The sequence below is a fragment of the Perissodus microlepis genome, chromosome 16 (assembly GCF_051167445.1).
Source record: "Perissodus microlepis isolate ML-2025 ecotype Zambia chromosome 16, ASM5116744v1, whole genome shotgun sequence".
NCBI classification, from domain to species: domain Eukaryota; kingdom Metazoa; phylum Chordata; class Actinopteri; order Cichliformes; family Cichlidae; genus Perissodus; species Perissodus microlepis.
Genome location: NC_140476.1, coordinates 29204385 through 29226793, shown reverse-complemented (window position 1 = coordinate 29226793; position 22409 = coordinate 29204385). Strand labels below are relative to the sequence as shown.

General features: G+C 41.1%; 1 protein-coding gene across 3 annotated transcripts in view; it reads left to right on the top strand.

Annotated features, from left to right (window-relative positions):
- zmym2 (zinc finger, MYM-type 2) overlaps positions 1-14919 on the top strand; it is a 33915-nt gene extending 18996 nt beyond the window's left edge. For all 3 annotated transcript variants that reach the window (XM_084908929.1, XM_084908930.1, XM_084908931.1), the window contains exons 8-25: positions 1814-1964; positions 2412-2527; positions 3134-3259; positions 3700-3850; positions 4051-4223; positions 4318-4483; positions 4686-4714; positions 5165-5306; positions 6316-6437; positions 6603-6753; positions 6931-7062; positions 7958-8196; positions 8278-8470; positions 8638-8780; positions 9713-9827; positions 10651-10893; positions 11285-11426; positions 11786-14919. In XM_084908929.1, the coding sequence (XP_084765055.1) occupies positions 1814-1964; positions 2412-2527; positions 3134-3259; positions 3700-3850; positions 4051-4223; positions 4318-4483; positions 4686-4714; positions 5165-5306; positions 6316-6437; positions 6603-6753; positions 6931-7062; positions 7958-8196; positions 8278-8470; positions 8638-8780; positions 9713-9827; positions 10651-10893; positions 11285-11426; positions 11786-12032 (2781 nt within the window). In that variant the 3' untranslated portion in view covers positions 12033-14919. The remainder of the gene's footprint in view (positions 1-1813; positions 1965-2411; positions 2528-3133; positions 3260-3699; positions 3851-4050; positions 4224-4317; positions 4484-4685; positions 4715-5164; positions 5307-6315; positions 6438-6602; positions 6754-6930; positions 7063-7957; positions 8197-8277; positions 8471-8637; positions 8781-9712; positions 9828-10650; positions 10894-11284; positions 11427-11785) is intronic.
- Positions 14920-22409: the final 7490 nt, after the last annotated feature.

The window sequence follows — 22409 nt, the reverse complement described above, 5'->3', positions numbered from 1 at the left end:
GTCTTACACCACCAGCCCTTTTAGAGATTTCTGAATTTTATGAAGTCATGTCACAATTATTTCTAGAGTACATTTCAAAAGTTCTACTATATTTATTTTACATACTTAGGAGGATATTTTTTGAGTTTCTGTCTTTATTGTGTTGTTTTGTAGAGTTAGAAAATTCAGGAACTGCTGTCATTGTTTGCCTGTCACCTGTTAACCAAATGGCAGGTCAGAGATGTAGGTCAGTCCTTCTTGCAGTTGTGTTGTATGTTAGTATCCAAGCAGAGCATGCCAGTGCTCGGCCCACCTCTGTTTTTTTTCCCCTCAAGCTTTCATAATTATTAATACATTTTTCCTGAACATTGTACAGCTGAATTATGTTGGAGAGAAATGTTTGTGAAAAATTGCAGGTTGAAATTTAATTTGTTGCTTGGCAACGGCAACCTATTGGACGTTCCTCTAGTAATTGCAGGAAACCACTTGGACACTGTCAGTGTTAGAAAACATGCAGATAACAGGCCTGTGTGTCCAATTCTGGGCTGTACTGTTTCTTTATCAGACAGATTGTGAATTTTCTTATGCAACTAAGAAGTCTGTTTTAGAGTAAGAATTGAAGTCCATATTTACAGTTCTTTGACACTGTGGAATATAATCCACTAAACCTTTGTTTACACATGCAGGGTATTTTAATTTTCCAGCTCCTTAATAAAAAGTGTGTGATGTCCAGTTAATCTTAGTACTGCTGCTGTGAGTGCAGAAGATTTGTGCGTCCTGCCTCCTACATGCCTTTACTCAGGCAGCATCCCCACCTGAGGCCTGATTTAGACTCCTTTGGGGAATCTTTGTGAGTCTATGATTTAACCCACGTAAGTGGTGGACGTTTATTTATGCTTGTGCTGGTGCATTATGTGTTAATTACCATATGATTGTGTCCCAGTGTTTTTACATGCGGTGCCACACAATAGAAACAAATAAAATGCCCGTTCTTCTTTCCCCCCTGGATCCTTGCTCCTTGTTTTCCGTCATTTTTTTGGGGGGGACAAACATATTTGGTCCTAAAGTTTGTTTTTTCACTTCTTTTTCCCTCATGTTCATTCTGAGTTTCTGATTTTGTTGACATTTGTGAGTGTATATTAATGCTATGATTAGCATGAGATGATGGTGATATTCTCTTATTGATAAAATCAAAAACTGTGGCAAAAAAGTAGCTGGAAAAGCACCCAAGGACTCAACAGTACTGAACCGACCAGTCACAATAGTTGCAACGCCGTGCGTAGTTATTGTTCTAGGGAGGTGCAAGTCAGATTACACTATAGATTACATTGTAGGGGTTCAGTGTTGGTGTCCCACTGAAGGATAAATCCACAACAAATGAGTGAATGAGAATGAGCCTGAGATCTGCCAAACCTTACTATTCTGCCATTCTGTTAATGTTTGTTTGTTTTTTCAAAAAATAAATGAATAACAAGGAAAATGGCATAGTCTCAAGTATTCAGTTCCATTTTCACAACATTTGTGAACATATTGTTCTTTTTGTCTTTCAAAGGTTAAACATTCATTTTATTAAGAAAACCAGTGAGTAGTTTTACAGCCTGAGGTCACCACTGCAAGTTTCAATAATAGTTCTAATCTCTGGGCCAAACGTTGGGAAATGGATCTCAAAACAAACATGTGGACTGTTGAAAGCGTTCATCAGAAGTCTAAGATGCTAGCTTCCCAGAAGGTTTACAAAACATTCAAAACATTTTGTTGTTGCCACATTTTGTATCTGTTAGCATGATCAGTTAGCGATGTCTTGTTAAGTTGTGGTGCTTTCCCTGTCTCTCAGGCTCACAGTAAACTTGAGAGCTGCCTGTCTTGCAAAACACTGATTAAGACGGGAGAGGTACTCCATAGCGTCGGGGCAGGTGGCACCATGGTCTCCTACTGCTCTGTTAATTGTATGAACAAGGGCAAGCTGACAACAACATCCGTCATCAGTGAGTAACCACAATACACAAGCAGTAACTTTGAAACAGCTCTCTCATAATTTAGCTTTCACTTTCAGCCTTTTTTTAGTCCAGAGACTTAACCTAGAGATCCATATTTCTGCACAGGTACCATAAGATGTTGAGCAGGCATTAGGATAATTAACACTGCAAGTGGGGAGCAACATAATAGGCATTTAGTTTGAAAAGTGCTGGGTTGCTTATTGTTTGTGTTCACAATCAAATGATCTCCCTGTGTGAGTGCATTTAGGTTGACTGGTTTGCCGGAAGCAGAAAATGGCTCATTTGAACTAGTTTATCCACACCTGCTCATTAGTTTTTAGAAAACCGAATCACTTTACCAACAAAATGAATTGAGTATGAGAGTTACTTAGAAAGACCTGCATTTCAGATATGCTTTTATTTCTTTGTTTTAATGCCTAACACCTGTGTGTGCAGGCACAGAGCCCACCTGTCATTTCTGTAAGAGGAATTCTTTACCACAGTATCAGGCCACGCTACCAGAGGGAAATGTCCTTAACTTCTGCAGCTCACAGTGTGTAACCAAGTTCCAGGTGAGACTCATTTCAAACAAATCTGGGCTCTTTAGAAGACATGTTGGCGCAGTAGCTGTTTGATGTATCTGAATGAAACCCCTTATTGTCATGTGTTTGATGATGAAGCAGGATGCTGCTGAAATGAGGTAAACAGGAAAACGGGTATATTAATACCATTCTGTAAATATTTCAATAACTTGATTAAATTCTGCTCTGATGCCTGTGATACTTATGCCTATGTTCATACTTATATATAGGAAGATTGAATACATGTGGGATCTTAATCATAACAGTGGAGATGAGAATCATCAAAGTTGCAGAAAATAAAACCAAGATTATTTTTTCATTGAGCTCAACAGCTCAAATACTGCAGGTTTCCTCTGTGGCGTCTATGGCCTGATTAGTTTTTAAGACTCATGTTGCATTCATTTACATATCAACGAGGAAACAGATTTTGTAAAAACTACTGTGACTTTATGTATTTTTATAATATAAAATTTTCTGTAATACCAAACACGTGTAGAGATGAGCTTGTGGATCTAGCTGAAGCTGGTGATGCGTTTGGATATACCTTCAGGATGTTTGTGAAAGCATGCATGTTTAAAACTTTTTGTTTTTAAACAGAATGCTACTCTTCAGACAGCCACCAATGGACAGGCACCTTTGTCCACCACAAACAGCACAGTCAAGCTGAAATGTAACTACTGTCGAGGAGTGTTCAGCTTAAAGCCTGAAATACTGGAGTGGGAGGTGAGACCATCCTTGAAGTGAACCAACGTTCATAAAGATGGAACACGGAGTGCCTCTTGTTTTCTACAAATATCACTCTAAAGCAGTGTAAACTATTTTAAAATCTGCTAAGCTTGTCTGAGAACTGAACTTTTCTTTGCCCGTTGTGCTGCACAATTTATTGTAAAGGCCTGCACAAGAGGAATGTAAGAGCCACCAGAAGACGGTTTACGTTAAATTTTGTACAAATTCACGTCTATATTTTGCATTAGAAAGCATGATGTATAAAGATAAGTTCCTAATACTGCCTCCTATGATATAGTGAGTGATGTCATGTGCAGTGAAAAAAGATGGAGAGGTGCAGAAGCCATGGGAGCATTTCTACTGTGTGAAGATGTAATTTTGATGTATCTTAAAACAGAATGGCTGCAGTACGTTTCTCTGAATGTGTCTGCCTTCAGGATAAGGTCTACCAGTTCTGTAGCAAAACGTGTTGTGAAGACTACAAGAAGCTTCATTGTATTGTGACATTTTGCGAGTACTGCCAAGAGGAGAAGACACTACATGAGATGGTCAAGTTCTCGGGGGTCAAGAGACCATTCTGCAGCGAAGGTACTCATCGCCTGTCCTCTTCTCTGCTTGAAGTAGAATTGGCAATTTGATGTCATCCCATGCTGGCTGTTGGCCCATTTAGACATTCATATTTGTCATTTGAACCCTGTGTCTCATTTATCTGAAGTCCTAAATATCCTGTTGGTAAGCTTTAATTCATTTTCTGTTTGTTTTGTTTGTTTGTTTTCTTCCCTCCTTAGGTTGCAAGTTGTTATTCAAGCAGGATTTTATTAAGCGTTTGGGTCTGAAATGTGTGAGCTGTAACCACTGCAACCAACTCTGTAAGAGAGGTGTAACCCGACCGCTCGGAGGCATGACCCGGGACTTCTGCAGCGAGGCGTGTGCCAAGAAGTTCAACGACTGGTACTATAAGGTCTGCTGACACGCTCTCCATAAAATACATGTTTTTTCTATGTGGAAAAACAGTGCGAGAACATTAACGAGAGCTATGTCGTCATGTCCACTAGGCGGCGAGGTGTGACTGTTGTAAGGTGCAGGGTAACCTGACAGAGTCTGTGATGTGGAGGTCAGAGGTGAAGCAGTTCTGTGATCAAGAGTGCCTGTTAAGGTTCTACTGCCAGCAGAATGAGCCCATCATGGTCACACAGAAGGGCCCTGAGAATACGACCCTAGGTAAAAACTGTGTGTGTCTCTTTGTGTCCTTGAAAGAACCAGGTTTTTGCTTCAAAGTGTCGCTCTTGGACATATCTACATCCTTGTAACAGAAGTTGGTTTTGTCAAGTATCAGGAAATGTTATCCAGTGCCAAAAAATGGAAATAAAGTCATGCTTATATGTGAATGTTAGTTGACATATATTCCATTTCTGTCTTACAGGGATTGATGTGCCAGGGGCCAAACTTGGGGTAAGTAAGAATATTTAAAAGGTGACTTGATCAAAGCACTTGTATTTAAGTCATGTAGCACTAGTTGCCTTTTTGAAAGCGTTTTTAGCTCATGTAGCCAAAAGGACCCGTGAGTTTTTGTCATGGCGAGATATCCATCTGTCCACGACAACTGATGCTCCTCCTAGGGTATTGGTCAAAGTTTAATCAAACCTATACTCACTGACCACTTAACCCAAACTGTGGTCAAGCTCATGTTTGCTGCTTTATGGGCAATAACCTGCGAAATGGGATGAATTGTAAGCCTGATGAGCAGCTACGTTATTAATGTTCTGGCTCATGTATTTGCCACCTAATAGTTTTGAAATGTAGCCTGTGGAACTGATTTACTTCCTGGAAAAACACAGATCTTATTAGTTCATCTAAAATCAATTATTCTTCTGTTGATTTATTTTGTCTTCCATGTTGCAGCTGGTAAACCAGAGCACTGCGGCATACACTGGTGGAGGTTTGGTGAGAGATGTAAAGAACAAGGCGGTGCTCTGCAAACCACTCACACTGACCAAGGCTACCTACTGCAAGCCACACATGCAGAGCAAACTCTTACAGACAGGTAAAAACACAATCGTTAACAAATTCCTGGCACTCATAATTTTAAAATCATTTCTTTGTGACCCATTAATACAGTCGACCCCATGAAATTTGCAGGGTTTACGATTCTAGAGCATTCAAAAAATGAATATAAATGCCTGTTTTTATAATATAATAAATATAAATATGCATTTGGGGGGCACCTTAGGGCTTTAAGAAGAACAAAACAGGAGAGACAAGAACACTCAGCAAAGCATGCCGGGAATGCAGAAAGGAGAGACGAATAATGTTCTTGGATTGGCTACTTTCAAACCTCCTACCTCTCGGTACAGGGATATTTTGCCATCCCAAGCCGTGTTTTCCTCTTTTAAACAATTGGAGGATATTTGTGCTTTATGCAAAATTGTGGTGGAACAAATATTTGTTAGATTTTAAGGAAAATACGTGAACGACCGAGGACGTGAACTGTGAAACGCAACTTCAGAGAGGTATGCTGTACTAGTTTGCTTATGGCAGATATGTATAGCTCATTTTAGTTCTAAGATCTTACACAGTCCAGTTTGATCTCAGGCTGATAATAAAAACATTGGATTCAATTGAATTTTGTCTTCCAATAATTTTTACCCCTCCGTTGTAAAAGGCTGATGGGATTTTGTAGTCACGCCACCAGGATGGTGGGTGGCGCAGACACCCAAGTTTGTAAATGTGATAATTGAAAAACGTGGTGACGTAGGATGTTCAGGTTGATAACACTGCTGCATCTACTAAAAAAATCCGATTAGTGTGAATGCCGATGTCCTTGACCTTAAGGTCAGAGCAAGTTTTTTTTGTATTTTTGTTTCGTTTTTAAGTCTTGTGAATGCAATAACTTGACAAGGTGATTTAGGATTTTTGAAATTGGTGTGTCTGCTTGGAGGCTGAGAGGAATCACTGGTTGAAGATTAGACCCTCTGGGTGCCCAGCTCTGGTCCACAAGCCATATGTTTGAAACACCCGGCTTACATAATGATTTGACGTGTGTGTTCCCACAGATGTAGATGATGGTGTGAAGAGGGAGTACGTGCCTGTACCTATACCTGTGCCCGTGTTCATTCCCATGCCTATGAATATGTATTCACAGGTCACTCCCACTCCTCTCTCTCTGCCTGTACCGGTAAGACATGAGCATACTGCATATGCTTTATCCTTGCTTAAAGTTAAACTTATTAAATTTTAGAAGGAAAAAAAATAATTAAACACAAATTTGCGCAAGCTATAAAGATAAACTTGCAAGTCGGTGATCTGATTACTAATTAATTTGATACCCTGTCCCCTCCAGGTTCCTGTGCCTGTGTTCTTGCCCACTACCCTGCAGGGGGCAGAAGAGATCGTCCAGACCATCAACGAACTGAAAACCAAGGTGCCCTCTGATCCTCTGGAGGACGACCTGATCACCATGGCTGAGGTGATAACAGAGGATCGGAAGCCAGGTGAGCCCACGCCAGGATTGAATATACGGGTTAAAAGATTGCTTATCAGAGAGGTGCCGAACACAGCCCTTATACTAGCTTCTGACAGTTTCTTTATATATGCTGATAAAAAGAGAGAAGTGGAAGAAAGCTGCAGCAAACCATGACAGTGAGGATCTACCCTTCTTTATGATTCAGATGTAAAACCTGTGAAGGTGAAGAGGGAGCCTGAAGGCCAGGAGTCTTCCAGCAGCACCAGCAGCAGCTCTGAGGAAGAAGAGGAGGAGAAGTATGAGCCCGACCTGGACTTGGAGGCAGACTTTCCTCAAGGTAAACGTCTTCTGAGCATGTAGCTGTAAACCTGAGAATACTGGATAAGGGGCGCAGAGTCAGGAGCATTCCTTGGCATGATGTAAAAGCAGTTTTATAGTATTTTGTGCATTAACTATAACTGCAGTTTTTTTTTCTTAACTGTAGTTTTCATCGCTTGCTAAGAATTACTGATGCCCCAAAAAAATAAAATCATACAATTCCTAACGATAATTTCTAATAATGGCTGTTCATAGCTTGAGCAAACTATTTTTATTAGATCGATTGTTAAGATCCACCTCTAGTCCTCTAATAAACCTTATTTCAGGTGTTCAGATTACTTTGTTCATGAAATTTTAAGACTTCGTATATTTAATGGTGTGCCTTCGTTGCCCACTCTGACCTGCTCACTCGTCCTCTGTGTTCATCTTCACATTTTATTTCTTGTCTTATGTAACAACATCTGACTGCATGGGGTTTTTAATGGATCCGTAGAGTAATTGAGATTAAAATTCTTCCCTCTGGTTATTTCTGGAGCTGCTGTCATCACGCCTATTGGTGTAGAGGTTTTAAGCTTTGGCTTACTGTTCAAAGGAGTATGAAGCCATCAACTGGCCCTGCAATCCAAGTTTTATTTTCCTTCTTTCTTCCTTTTTCTGTGCCTCATTGACATCGATGGTTTTAATGTAAGGATTTTAAAGAGTGTTAATAAGTCGTTACACCATGTTCTGGACACAGTTTGGATTGATGAATCTGTCTGATTTATGTAAACCTGCGTATTGGGTGAATTCCACGTTTTCCAGCTTTAGTTTGCTTGATTGGTTGATTTGCTTTGATTTCCTGGATGTACTTTTTTTTTTTTTTTTTTTTAAAAACATATTACATGAAGGCGTGTTATTTCCTCTCTCAACCTCAGACCCCACTCCTGTTCCAGAGGGACTGGATGAGGATATGGGCTTTGCTTTACCTCCAGTTCTGGCAGAGGAGAAGGAGGAACCGAAGGAAGAACTGAAGGAAGAACCAAAGGAGGAACCGAAGGAGGAACCGAAGGAAGAACTGAAGGAAGAACCAAAGGAGGAACCGAAGGAAGAACTGAAGGAAGAACCAAAGGAGGAACCGAAGGAGTCAGCACCTCGACCGCAATCCAGGAGAAAAGTAATAACACATGTGTGCCAGAATATTTTCAATGGCAAACTTAGTTTGAATGTATTAGTAATGGGTTTGTTTGCCTTGAAGGGGAACAAGAAGATGGCAGTGGAGGAGAAGCCAGATGTAGCGTCGTCCTCTTCTTCAAATGTAACAAACAGAACCTCAGAAGGACGATCACTGCCTCTCAAAGCTCGCTACGGTATCAATGCCTGGAAACGCTGGGCACTGTCTCCTCCTGATCAGTCGGATGACACCAAAGCACAGGAAAGCTCCAAAGCAGGTACACTGAACCCCTTCATTTCCCACCTGCCCTGTTCAGTAGTTACACTATGAGAGTCCAGGTGCATTCCTTTGCTGGAAAAGAAAAATTGATTGTCCTGTTGAGAAACATAAAAAAACACTGCGTGTTTGCTAACATCAGTTGGTGATTGTTCCTGTCTCCTGCAGCCCGGCCAAAAAGGAACCTCTTGTCAGTGAGTTCAGAGGAGCTGAACGTGGCTCTGTCCCGTTTTGTCAGGGAGGTTTGCAGGCCCAGTGGGGAGCGCTACTCTCCGGACAGCATCCTCTACCTCTGTTTGGGGATCCAGCAGGTTAGTATGAAACGGCTGCCCCTCTCGAGAAGGCAGCAAATCGTCAACTGTAAAATTCAACTGGGCATTTTATTTTATTTTTTTAAAATGTTCATGTCTTGTAGATGTTAGCAGTAGGTTTGTCACAGTAATAGTTTTAACTTGTCTGTCATTACCACATTTCAGAAAAAAATTTAAAAAAAATGTGGCCAAACAGAATTCAAAAGCAGGTAAAAAAAAATCTAAATACTTAAATTATATACACAAAATAAGAATCGGCTTATTAACCTTTTTAAATTCTAGTGTCATTCCATCTGTAGTAATTTTAGAGGTAGGAACTAATTTTCGAGTGAGGGTTTCCAGTAGGACCCTTAGTACTGGTGCACATTCTTTTCCCTCCTCCTCTCACATGCGAGTAGTCATCGGGCATGGCTGCAGCTTGGAGAGCGGGGTCATTCAGAGAGCTCTGGAGTGTGGTTTTTCTGCCACAGAAGTGTAAGGCTGACTTTATCTGTTTGTGGAAACTGATTAATCGGGTTACTTATCGTTGTGTTGGGACATTTGGCTTCAAATGGTTGAAAATGTCTGCCCCTCTTTCCAGGCCTCTTCTTTGTCGATGTTCCTCCCTCCTTTAAAATCGTCACTGTTCAAAAAGGGAATTTAAGGATTTTCTGTGCTCACTACATCTTTGCGGTCATCTTCTTTCGTTGTTTTTTTTTTTTAATATTTATTATATTATTCCTTTTCCTTTCCCTCAGTCTGACTTTATAGATTAGTGTGTCCATTGATTATAACCATTTGCTGTTCACATCCTGAAAAGCAGTGATGAGCTTTTAAATATGAGGACACAGAGGGTTTTAAACTGTGTGAGCAACCACAGACTGAAGCTCTGTGATCCTTTCATTTTCTTCTTTTTTTTTTTTTTTTAACTGATAGTTTTTCTTTGTTTAAAGCATCTTCACTCCAAAGGCCGGAAGGATGACCTGTTCAGTGATCCATGCTACCAGCAGTTTGGAGAGGAGCTTAACAAGGTTCTGAAGGACTGGCAGCCCAGTGTACTTCCTGATGGTGAGTGTAATCCTTAGTAAGACCCTCCTTGTGTGCCTGCTCCACTTGGAATTAGCACAGTTTTGAGTACTTTGTCAGATTTTAATATTTCTTTCTGGAAACAATTTGATTAACACGATATTGTTTCATCATGAAACTGTACAGATTTGAGTACTGAATAAAGACTGCAAATAGCAGGGCGATCCCAACTTTGTCCTCATCATGCAGTCTTTCTCATTCTTTATGTATTCATGAAGTTTCTATAACTCTTTCATGGACATAACCATGGTCAGAAAGCTCATTAATTTTGCAACTTTCACAGCAAGATGGTCTTAGTTTTTCAGGTGACTTTACATACTGTATTTTGACAAACTCATGTCCTAAATTGCTCATTTTTCAGCAGCAACAATGTGGATGAAAAAGGCAAAAATAAAAACAGTCTCAGATGTGAGACAGTATCTCATTGCAGTGTGGAATGTGGAAGCTATGATGCTTGCTAAGAAACTCATCCCACACTGATAACGATGACACTGGAAAGTGTGTTTGAATATATTCTTGTCATCACCAGCTAGTGGTACGGTGCTGTTAAACAACCTGTTGTGTTTCTCGATATTCTGAGTCGTGTCCAGTGATTATAACTCTTCTGCTGTTCACATCCTGACACGTTGTGATTGCACTATGATATAATATGAGGACACCGCTCCAACACGAACAGGTTCCATGTCTGCACAAGTAGTACCCAGGTAGAAAATTATATTTGGCAGATGTAAATAGTGGATAAAGACAAGAAAGAACTGATGAGTGTTGTAGATGTTGACTGTGGAATTGGATCGTCTCTCTTTAGGCTCACTGTGGTGTCGAGTGGAAGAGCAGAGCTTGTGGAGCAGTCGTCATCTCGGGGAGCAGAGTCCCGCCGCTCTGCTGCGCTCGCTCGTTTACCTGAACACCAAATACTTTGGCCTGCGCACCGTGGAGCAGCACCTGCGCCTCTCCTTCTCTAACGTCTACGGCCCAGACACGCTCCATCCTGTTACCAAGGAGACCACAGTCTGCATCCGTGTGCCTTCCGTCTCTCAGGATCACCATGGTGAGGCTGGAAAATGCATCATGTTGATATGCTTCGTATATGTTGGCCATAGAAATTCTCATCTAGCTGTGATGGACGATTGAACTTCCTGTTTGTGAAATTCACACATGCACATTATGACAAGATGTGTAATTTAGCATTCAGTGATTCATAGTTTTTATGTCCACATTAGATGCTGAAACATTTCTGCTTTCATATCCAGTTTGTTAACATTCAGAGCCAAACAATTCAAAACCATAAATAAATAACCTCTTTGTCTTTCAACATGATTTTCCATCATCTACAGTTCAAACTTACAAAAACAAGTAGTGGTTTCTGCATATGTTAGTTTTAGACACAGAACCTTGAGAAAATTTTACAAAAATTTCCTTTCTGTCTGTTGGACCATCAGTGCAAACAGAGTCGAGGAAGAGAAAACGAAAGGTCGAGGACGACGAGCAGGAGGAACGCGACAGCAACTCTGGAGGCTCCGCCCAACGCTGCCCGGCTAAGAAGCACGAGTGTCACCTCTATGAACTCTACAGATCCAAGTGGTGGGTTCAGTGTTTTTACTGGAATAAATCTTTTAATTCTTAAGAGTGGCTGTAAAGTAAAGGCTTGAGTCCTGTGATTAGAACTCATTGCTGTTCACATCCTGAACTTCAGTGTTGACTCTTTAAAGATGAGGACTTGCTATAAATTAATGTCATCAAAATTTTCTCCTAACTGTTCAAGAGGAAACTGAAACCAATACATGCATTCGTTTTCTCCCTCTCCTGTGCTCTTTTCCCTGCACTTTTCTCCCTTGTTCTACAATACCTCCTTTTTGCTTGTTTCTAATACTTTTTTTCTTTTTTTGTTCCTTCCTTCCGCTTGCCATTTTGTTTCCCCCTCCTTACCTACCTCCCTGCAGTCCTCTCTCGTTGCAGAAAAGCCTAGATGTGTTTTATGTTCAGCCGGATCCGGACTGCAGCCCAGATGACCCGCTGTGGTTCAGCTCCACACCGCTGGACCGACGAATCCTGGAGAGCCTCCTCATCAGAATCCTCCTCGTCAGGGACATTTACTCAGACAAACAACTTCTGGAGGAAAACACGGAGGAAAACACGGAGGAAAACACGGAGGAAGAGGGTGGGGGTGAAACAGTTGGAGGGGAGTAGCAGTTGCTTGGACTTCTGTTTGTAGAGTCTGCAAAGACAGGAGAGGAGGGGGACACAGGGTATATAGTAGAATGTGTCCTCTTCACCTGTCTTATCTTGTAGTCCTCGTTTCCCTCTTCACTGACTTGCTGTTTCCTCCAGGTGAGGAACATTTACAACAGAAAAAGCAGAGGCTGATTAAAAGTAGTGGTCAACAAGCAGCCCAAACTTTTACTTCTGCCTCAGAGAGGAAGCTTGAGGAGGACAGGCATAGAGATGAACTCCGATAAATATGAGGATGAGAGGGGATGAAGAGCTTACTGTCACAATTAAATCAGGTAGAAAACGTGTATTGACAGTTATATTTTCATGACAGAATTTTCTGTTGTGCATTTCCATGGAGTCTGAGTGTGTCCATTATGCTCAAGCAGCGTAAAAACATTAAAGATTCGACAGAATCCCACTTTTTAAGAAGTTATAGCAGCCACTAGGATACCACAGGGCAGTACCAAGCAGCACAGAGACAAAGGGACACAGTTGAAACCAAAATTACCACCCAGAATGGGAAGACAGCAGGAAGAAGTGCTCCCCAGCTGTGCTGTTCAGAATCCCATCGTTGAAGCAATTGGCAGTTCAGCTTTAAAAAAAAAACAAACACTCCTGGTTCCAGTTTAGCATGTCCATGTCTGACAGAAAGATCGCAGCTTTGACCGCAGACATCTTTTCAGTGAACGTAAGGATGTCATTTTTGTGTTCAAGTAACATTTGGTTTAGACCTGAGATTCATGCTTAAGTAGAAATTTGGTGTTAAAGTGCAGTCAGACTGCTTTTAGCCTTGTGACATTTTCACTCATTCAGTCACATCGCTAATGGCAGCAGTTGGCTGGAGAGCGCTGACGTTTATCCCCACTGCTGCTTGAGTTGTTTACACACACAAGTTGTAAAACAAGAAGACACAGAATCGCCAACAATGGGGGGACCTTGAGATTTTGTGCAAAACACAAACACCGGGTAAAAATTGGAAGTTGGAGCAAATGTCTCTCGATTTATTCTGAAAATGAACATTGACTAATTAGTGTCTGACTGCACTTCTGTGTCAGTTTCCTTTCTTGTATTTAAGTTGGCATCACACAAGAATCACTTTCCTGCTTTCCAGCTCTGGTCAGACTTAACCTTGACAGGGCAGATGTGTTTGAGTGGGGTTTTTTTTATTTGTTTTTGTCGGTATTGTAAATGTGTGCCACCAATGATGTCAAAGTCAAACTTTAGGTGTGAGAAATTTTCCCTATATTAAAGTGGAATTTCAGAATTTCTAGTACATGTGAGAATGCAGCACAAGATCAGCACCCTTTTTGTCCCATTAACTGCGACCTGTTGTATCCCACATGTTCATTATGTGCCGCTTTCATTCTCCCATGAACCCACACGCTGCTCTTCCTTTGTCAGTACTGCTCTCAGGCTAAAACCGCTGCACCGCAGGGGGACTTCAGCTCACAAGGGAAAGGAGTCAGGACTGATCCCAGGACAGGAAAGGGTCTGACTCACTGCGGTGCGGTGGAAAGGCTCCCTGCCAACATGCTGCGTTTCTTTATTGGACATTAGGGAAACCTCCATTCATGCAATGTAGCATTACATGCTTACTAAGCCCAAATTGGGTTGCTTTGATGTGTAAATATCTCAAAGGCGAGGCGCTTGTTTGAGATGGAGACGACACAGAGGAACACTGTAGTTTGGGATAACGAAAACGAATTTGAAAACCCGCCTCCTGAGAAGCCTTGTTCTGTTTTTGTTTTTTTTAAATACAGCTGATTATTTATTTCTCTTTTTATTAGTTTGACTGTATCCTCTTTACACATGGGTTTGATTTTCTTGTTTGTTTTTAAGTGGGGATCATTTCCTCCTCTTGCCGTTCATTGAAAATTTGCTGCAGACCTGCACCCTCCCTGCTCCTTCTCGCCCGTTAAAAGAATTTTGGTGAATGATGAAGGCCGTGGATTATACAAAGTTTAACAACCCACTGTTTGCCCCTGTGTTTGTATTTGTAGTTTACTTTCAATTTAACTTAGTTTAAGTACTGAGCACGTGTTAAGTGTCCTGTTCTTTGCTTTTGTAGAGCGGTAACACTGCAATGCAAAAGATTGCTTCATGACATGTAATTGGTTAATTTATTTTTTTATTTTTTATTTTTTTTAAACTTGTTCTCCCTTTTTACGATTTAAAGTTTGATTAAATTTCATCAAGTAAAAATTACATTTAAAATTCCAAGTAATATAAGATTTGGAGTTGAATATGAGATCGTGTAAAAGCTTCCACAGCCATTCCTCAAAATATAAGGAATGTCCTTTTAATGCTGAGTTTGACGTTTCCATGAATGCAATCAACATTTCAAATATATCGCTAACCTAAAACTTGTCCTCGTGCACAATCCACATCACACACACCTGACTGAAGAGTATTTAACTGGTGAACAAAGTCAGGGAATACACTTCCAGAGTTTTATTTTCCCAAAAGAGCAGGTGTTCCTGTTCATTTGTACAACTGTTTGCATTTATTGGGCTGAAACTGCAGCATGACATTTCAGGAAGAACTGTTTGTATTTGGATGGAGAACACTGGTCAGAATTTCTGACTCCAGATCAGTGTGCTTAGAACATTAATTTCGTCTGTGAAAGTTTGAAACAGACCTTGGATCAGAGGACCCCAATTAACATGGCTGACTCATAGGCAGCAGCCAAATATGCCACAGGTTTGGACCTACAGAAGATGCTGTGGCTGGCTTTAATGCCTAATGTGAATGTGCCTATCTGTATATACTGAAAGTGAGTGACTGTGACTTGAGTCTGATGCTATGTGTGTGGGCTGATATGCTGATACGGTCATGTTAAATAAAGAAGTCATTTTCTAACCAGCTTCTTGATTGTGTTTGGATTTATACACACAGATGCTAAATGTAGAGAGCTTATTATACTGCTTTTATAAACGGTACTTAAAATTGTTCTGCAAAGTCCTTTTACTAGAGGTGAGTAAAACATTTGTTCTTTTCTAAGTATAAATAACTAGCATCTTTATTCTAAACTAGAAAGGTCAAGTGTTTAATTTAATACACTTTGCAGTATACCACAAAGCCAGGAGCTGTGGCTTCAAGGCGCTTGGTGCCTGTCGCGGTGCTAACCCCAAACCAGATCATGGACACCAGAGGGGAAGGGGGCTGTGAAGCTCATGGAGTCCTATTAAGCATAGTTAGCTTGTGGGACTCTAGAGGCAGCTGACAGGTAAGGTCATGGAAAAAGTGCTTCGGTCAACACTGATTCTGTTGATAACTTTAATGGGCAAAATGTCTAGATGAAGCCAAGTGGCAGAGGATTTCCAGTTTGCTGGCCTCAGAATCCCATCTCTGCTCTTCACAGACGATGTGGTTCTTCTGGCCTCCTCAGGCAGTTGACTTCCAACAGGCTTTAGGGCAGTTTGCAGCTGAGATAAAAATCAGTACCAGTCTGAAGCCATGGTCCTCAGCCGGAAAAGGGTGGAGTGCTCATTTAGGGTAAGTTTCTGCCCAAAGTGAAGTATTTTAAGTATCTCGGGGTCTTGTTCACTACTGAGAAAAGAGGCCAGGAGATTTACAGATTAGTGCAGCATCTGCAGTTACCCTGTTGTGGTAAAGAAAGAACTGAGTGTAAAAGAAAAGCTGTGGACTTTTACCAGTCAATCTACCTTTACTTATCTCCACAAGGTTTGGGTAGTCACTGAAAAAGAATGAGACTGAGTATGCAAGCAGCGGAAATGACTTTCCTCTGAAGGAAGTTTCCTGGGCTGGCCTCTCCCTTAGAGATAAGATGAGTTCAGTCATTCAGGAGGGGCTCAGAGCAGAGCCACTGCTCTTCCACATCGAAAGGAGCCAGTTGAGATGGTTCAGGAATCTGACCAAGGATGCCTCATGGAAACATCCTAGATAAGGTTTTTCAGTTCAATTCAATTCAATTTTATTTATATAGCGCCAAATCACAACAGCAGTCGCCTCAAGGCGCTTTATATTGTACAGTAGATCGTACAATAATACATACAGAGAAAAACCCAACAATCATATGACTTTCTATGAACAAGCACTTTGGCGACAGTGGGAAGGAAAAACTCCCTTTTAACAGGAAGAAACCTCCGGCAGAACCAGGATGTATCTACTTAAGCTGCTGTCCCCACAGTCCAAATCTAGATAAGCAGGAGAAAATAGATTTGATGTGTGATTAAAGTTATCCTTTAATGTCTTTGAGAAGTGTATATCATATTATATTTTAACTTGATGAACTGACCTATTAAAGAATCAGGGTTACCTGCAAAATCTGCAAAAGAGAAGCAAGTAGTGAGCAAAGGGGAACGAAAATCAGACAAACCTTTTGACTATACACACTACAAGGTCACAAATATGTGGGTATCTTGAATCCTGTATGCAGGACGTTACTCTTTCGTAACATAATCCTTTAAATATCTATCATGGTCACCTAAACCTGAAGTCTGTTGAAAGGAACTACTGTTTCCAGTTTGAAAAAGTTAGACATTTTTACTATTAAGACTTCTTTAACAGTTTCGACAGAGCTAATCTGAGAGCCACTCCAACAGGTGTTGAGAGGTCTTCTGATTTGGTTCGTTCTCCTAAAAGTCCGTCTCTTTTCAGTTTCTTCCGCAGCTGGATGACTTTTGCATCCAGAAAATCTTGATATTTAGTGGAATTCTCACTTTCTCCTGTGCCACTAGCTGGCACTCAAACCAAATATTACCAACATACCTTTGGTTTGTGGTTAAAGAGCAGAATATATCCACAGCATTTGTTTCCAAATAACTTTAGCCTGCCTGTATGTTGCTTCGAACATTCTCAGGTTTGATATCTTTGTAATCATCAGTCACCTACAAACCATAGTTAGTTTGATTTTTACCCACAAAGTTTAGAGAGTTGTGCTCTGGAAATGTCAGCCAAACAATTACTGACCTGCATTACAAATCCTAATGAGCTATTAAGGCCTAAGAAATGAAAGCACTTGGACATTTTTGTGGAGGAGCCACACAAAAATGTAACACACTGCATGTCGACCGAGAGACCCTCTTCCTCCATAAACAAGTGTAACGCTGCCTCCACACACTCCCTAGAAATGCCATTATCTAGAGACGTAGTTTGTGCTCAACAGACAGCTCTACACGGGGGCCTCTTCACCGTGTTCTGACCTTTTTCGCTATCGTGTCCCATTTTTACAAGGTGCCAGGTGGACATGACACTGAGGCAGGGAGAGTTATCTGCAAGATGACAGACAGCAGAGGAGGAGGAGGTGTGGCTTGTCAGCACCCGGGGTCAGCGTAGGGGCCGGGGAGACGAGCCTCAGGGTCATAAGACATAACGGCCAGCACTCTGTGCGCAGCTTTTTAGGGTACTTGAAAGGTCGGATGTACCAAGCATGCTGGATAACCTGCCTAGAGATTTAGGCTGTCCCAGTGTCTCCTGTCTCAGGTCTGACTTTGATGTTAAAGTCTGTCTCTGTGGGAACTTCTTCTGCAATATTCCTTGTTTACTTACTTTGTTTTGAATAAGACCACCCATTAAAATAAGACAGGATTTTATGACTCAGGGTGTATGTTTGAGCCTATTTTTACTAGTGTAGAATATAACTGCGACTGATTGGAGTCCATATGATATAAAACTATACTAAAATGTAATAGCACAGTCATATGCCAACAGATCGTGCATTAATCTAAAATAAAATAATTTTAATAGAAAAATGCAGGAACATACACCTTGAGAAACTCTTGGGTTGCTTTTCCAGTTTCCTTTGGATCATTAACCATGCGTACTGTGACTCGCTGAGCACAGAATATAGTCGTGTACACTTCAGATTACATCCTGCGACTTCTATCAGCAGTGATATCACAAATAAACAGAGGTGACCCAGCTCTGGTCGCTATAGCTATACATATCCATGCCACAACATAGTCTCCACCATGTTTGATAGATAACATGTGCTTCAGATCATGACCTGTTTCTCTTCTTCTGCATACTGTTCTCTTCTTATCATTCTACTTTTTCAGACCCATCCAGATTTTTTTTTAGATCTTTTCTCCAAAGTCTAATCCAGAGGTGTGAAACATAAGGTTTGTGGGGCCAGAATCGGCCAAAGATTCCAGTGTGCTCACTGGATTAGTTTATAAAATGTAAAGGAGGGTTTACATTTTTGGACTGTTAAATGTGTTTTAATATGTTTTACAGCATTTTCTGCTGATTAAGACAGCCCTCGTTATGAGTTTGATATCCCAGGATCTAAACTTCTCTATATTTCCATTCATGAAGGCGTCTCTTGATTGTAGACGGTGACAATGACACGTCAACCTCCTCAAGAATTTTCTTGACTAGTTTAGATATTTTGAAGCTGATTTTCTTAACCATGAAAATAATTCTGTCATCGTGCAACTTTAGTTGTCATCTGTGGTGTCGCTAAGCTGACCAATGCATTCCTTCTTTTTAAGAATGAACCCGATTATTAATTTGGCCACTGTTAAAGGTTTTTGCAGCCTAACCTTGGCCTTGTTCGCTTGCACTGACATCACTTTGGATGTCATATCGAGAATTTCAAAACACAGTTATCAAATACAAGTTTAACACATGAATCAACTTCAGATCTTTTATCTACTTATTTTGTCAGGGAACAATCAGGGAACCAGCCATTAAAGTGTTTATTGGTCATCTGTCCAATCCCTTTTAAGCCTCTGAAAATGGAGGACTGTGTACAAAAACATCAGGTTAAACCCTTTTTCATTAAAGTTCAAATTCTGCACTTCATTCTTGATTTTAAATCAATAAATTGGTTCAAAATGCACTGTGGTTGTGTAACTGTCCAAATACTTATGGAAATGATTGCATATGAATATAATAAAAGTGCCAAATGTACTACTAGTTTAATTTTGTGCAGTTCAGTAATTTCCAATATCATCTGGGAACTCCCTGCATAGAGTGTACTAAATTATCAGTAGCACTCTGAAGTCTGAGTAGAAACGAGCAATGCGTTTTCTACTCCAATGGGGGGCACTGCGCTCTCGTTGTGAACCCGTCCCCAGAGACTGCTGCGTATCCCATGGCTCCTGGTTCATCAGCAGACCCATAATCACCAGACTTTTGTTAAATTATAACACCCATCATTAGCTGTGGGACGAGCTGCTGCTTTGTCCAGCTTCCATGTCAGGAACCCACGTCCGGCAAGAGGTTCATCTGCTGCGGATGACGCAAAGCAGCCTTCCCTCTGCCCACCTCTTCCTCCTGTTCCTCCACCCACAGCCTCGCCTTCTCACCCTCCGCACAGAAAACTCTAATCTTTAAGGGAAAATAAAAGAAGCATTCCCTCATTTCACCTTGCATTTTTTTTCTTCTTCTTCTTCTTTTTTTTTGAAGTGAGGTTGGGTGGAGGTACAAAACACAGTGACAAAAAACCAAAATTTTTTGAAGAGGCATGCTTTTTTCTTTCTGTGCTATCTGTCAGAGTTGGCCAGACTCCAGTAACTTGCCCCATTGATCGAAAGCTAAAAGGGTTCGGTGAGCCCACACAGCCAGGCCTGCGAGGGAGCGTGGTGGGTGTAAAAACATTTTTTCACCCTCGTGTTTTTTTTTTGTTTGGGCTCAATCCCCAGCTCTGTCAGGGGGCATAAAGAAAACGCTGTGCTCAGCAGGGTCATGTAGGCGAGGCCCGGGGGGTAGACTATAGGTGGCGATTAGGGCCTCTAATGTGCAACGAATCCTCTTCGAATCACATGATATGAACTAATGTCGCCATTTATTGATAAAACAACAGCGCCTGGGAGGCAAGAGCTGCTGCTCTGTGTGTGTGCGTGTGTGTATGTGTGTGTAGTATACAGCTGCAAAGAGGACAAGAGAGAAGGAATGGATGACAACTGCATTTCTCAGGTTGTGTGCCTCAACACATGGCACAGGACTGGCTGAGGGATGGGCAAGAGTTTAGCTGCGAACGCTTGGATGTGGGTTAAAGGGCAGCACAAATATTTTACTCACACACCTACAAAAGACGTCTACTGATTCTTTTTTTACTTAAATGTTATACAAATTTCCAAACTATGGCTGGGAATGTTTGGAGTACATTTGATAGACAACAGCTTCAGACATACACACAGACACAGATTAGTGTAATTATGGCTCCGACTGCTGCTGTGGGTGAGTCGGAGGCTCGGATGAGGTTAAAATTCAGATGGCTCAATCCTATTTGGTAAGTCATGGTGGGCACTGACTGCACAATCCCCTCAGTGCAGTCACCAAACTCCTCTTTTTCCAAATGCCCACTGGTTGACACAGTCAGTGTAGGGTTTAGCCTTAAAACCGCCTCCCAACAGCCCCAGAATGTCCTGACTGTACATATGATTTGTCACTTGTGTGTTTTTCTATCCAGGTGTTTTGGAATCATTATCATGCTGAAAAATGAAGCCACAGCCAATCAGATGCTTTCCAGATGGTTTTGTACGGTGGATCAAAAATCATCTGGATTCGTAATGTAATCAACTTTGACAAGATCACCAACACCACGTGGGTGAAATGCAGCCCCAAACTATGACAGAGCCTCCACCATATTTATGGATGGTTTTAGACACTCACTGTTGTACCTCTGTTTTGACCTCCCTCATACATAGTGATTTCACATTTAGATTCATTACTCCACAAGACCCGTTGACCTGATTTGTTTCTATTTTATGTTCATGAAACTATGTTATCTCTAGCATTTTTTGTTGAATCACCTAAAGAAATAGAAACAAATTACATGTTTTTACGACAGGCTGTTAGTGACAAAGTGTTTAAAGATACAAAGTAAGTGAAAAAGCAGCAAATGCCCAACTTAAAACTTAAAAAGACCTTTGGCACATTCCTGGGTTGCTAAATATACCAGCAGTTCATCGGTGGTGAACTTCAGCTTTGAATTTGTACATTAGTTCAGGTATCAGACACATGTATTCTTTGAAAACACCTCGTCTGCTACATTTATTGGACACTTTCTCTCTCAACCCTCTCATCTCTAAAGTCATTTGTGGCAACAACAAAAAGAAGAAGAAGAAGATTTATTTTATGGGGACTTGCTTTTTGTCCACAAAAGGTAGCCCAGTCTCCACTATGTCACTATGTAAACATATTTAAGTTCTCATAACATGAGTAATGCAGTATGCCACTGTCCTTTGAAGCCAAGATCACTTTCACCTCTCCCATATCGTCGCCAGCAGCAACTCTCCTCTTCCTCACAGTAAAAGTTGATATGAAACAGGTCTGTTGATCATGTAAATTGTTCTTGTGACTTTAGTGTAGTTTGATGCTAGCTGAAAGTCTAAATGCATAAGTATCCTGGACAATATTCAATTCAATTCAATTCAATTTTATTTATATAGCGCCAAATCACAACAAAAGTCACCTCAAGGCACTTCATAGATACAGAGAAAAACCCAACAATCATATGACCCCCTATGAGCAAGCACTTTGGCGACAGTGGGAAGGAAAAACTCCCTTTTAACAGGAAGAAACCTCCGGCAGAACCAGGCTCAGGGAGGGGCGGCCATCTGCTGCGACCGGTTGGGGTGAGAGAAGGAAGACAGGATAAAAGACATGCTGTGGAAGAGAGACAGAGATTAATAACAGATATGATTCAATGCAGAGAGGTCTAATATAAACTTTAACATTAACGTCTGGCAACAGAAAGAGTGAAAGGATTTCGAAGACATCTGGAATTCACCAATCATCTGCTGTATATTAATATCACATGCGAAGAGTCAAGATGATCAGACAACATGACAAACGTACCATGACGATGCAGTCTGAATAAGCTCATCCAGCCGGAAACAAGCAAATCACACCAGAGATGATGTGTTGCTATAAATTACGTTAAAGCCGGTTCAGATACGTCAGACACGCAGGTTATTAAACAGCATTGAAATACAAAAACGGGTACATTAACAGAGCACAGATGACCTTAAAGGGGAGCGCTGCAGAAACCAAAACATCCTGGTGTTTTTAATCAGTAAATATCCCATTTCATTCTTATTTTTAACACCTTTTCCATGACATAACGTATGTCAGACAACTGGATATGACATATAGTTATTAAAACCAATGGTACCAAGGGGTCCAAAGTGTGACAAGAAAATGTCCCCCACACCATCCCCCACCAGAAATTGACACTCATTAGACCAGACAACATTTTTGCAATCTTCTATTGAAAGAATGTTTTTGTCTATTGTCTTCTATTCCCTCAGTTTCCTGTTTAGCTGAGAGGAGTGGCACTGGTGTGGTCTTCCACTTTGTAGCCCATCTGCTCCAAGGTTTGATGTATTGTGCGTTCAGTTATTCAGGTTGCTGTTGCCTTCCTATCAGCTTGAAGCAGGC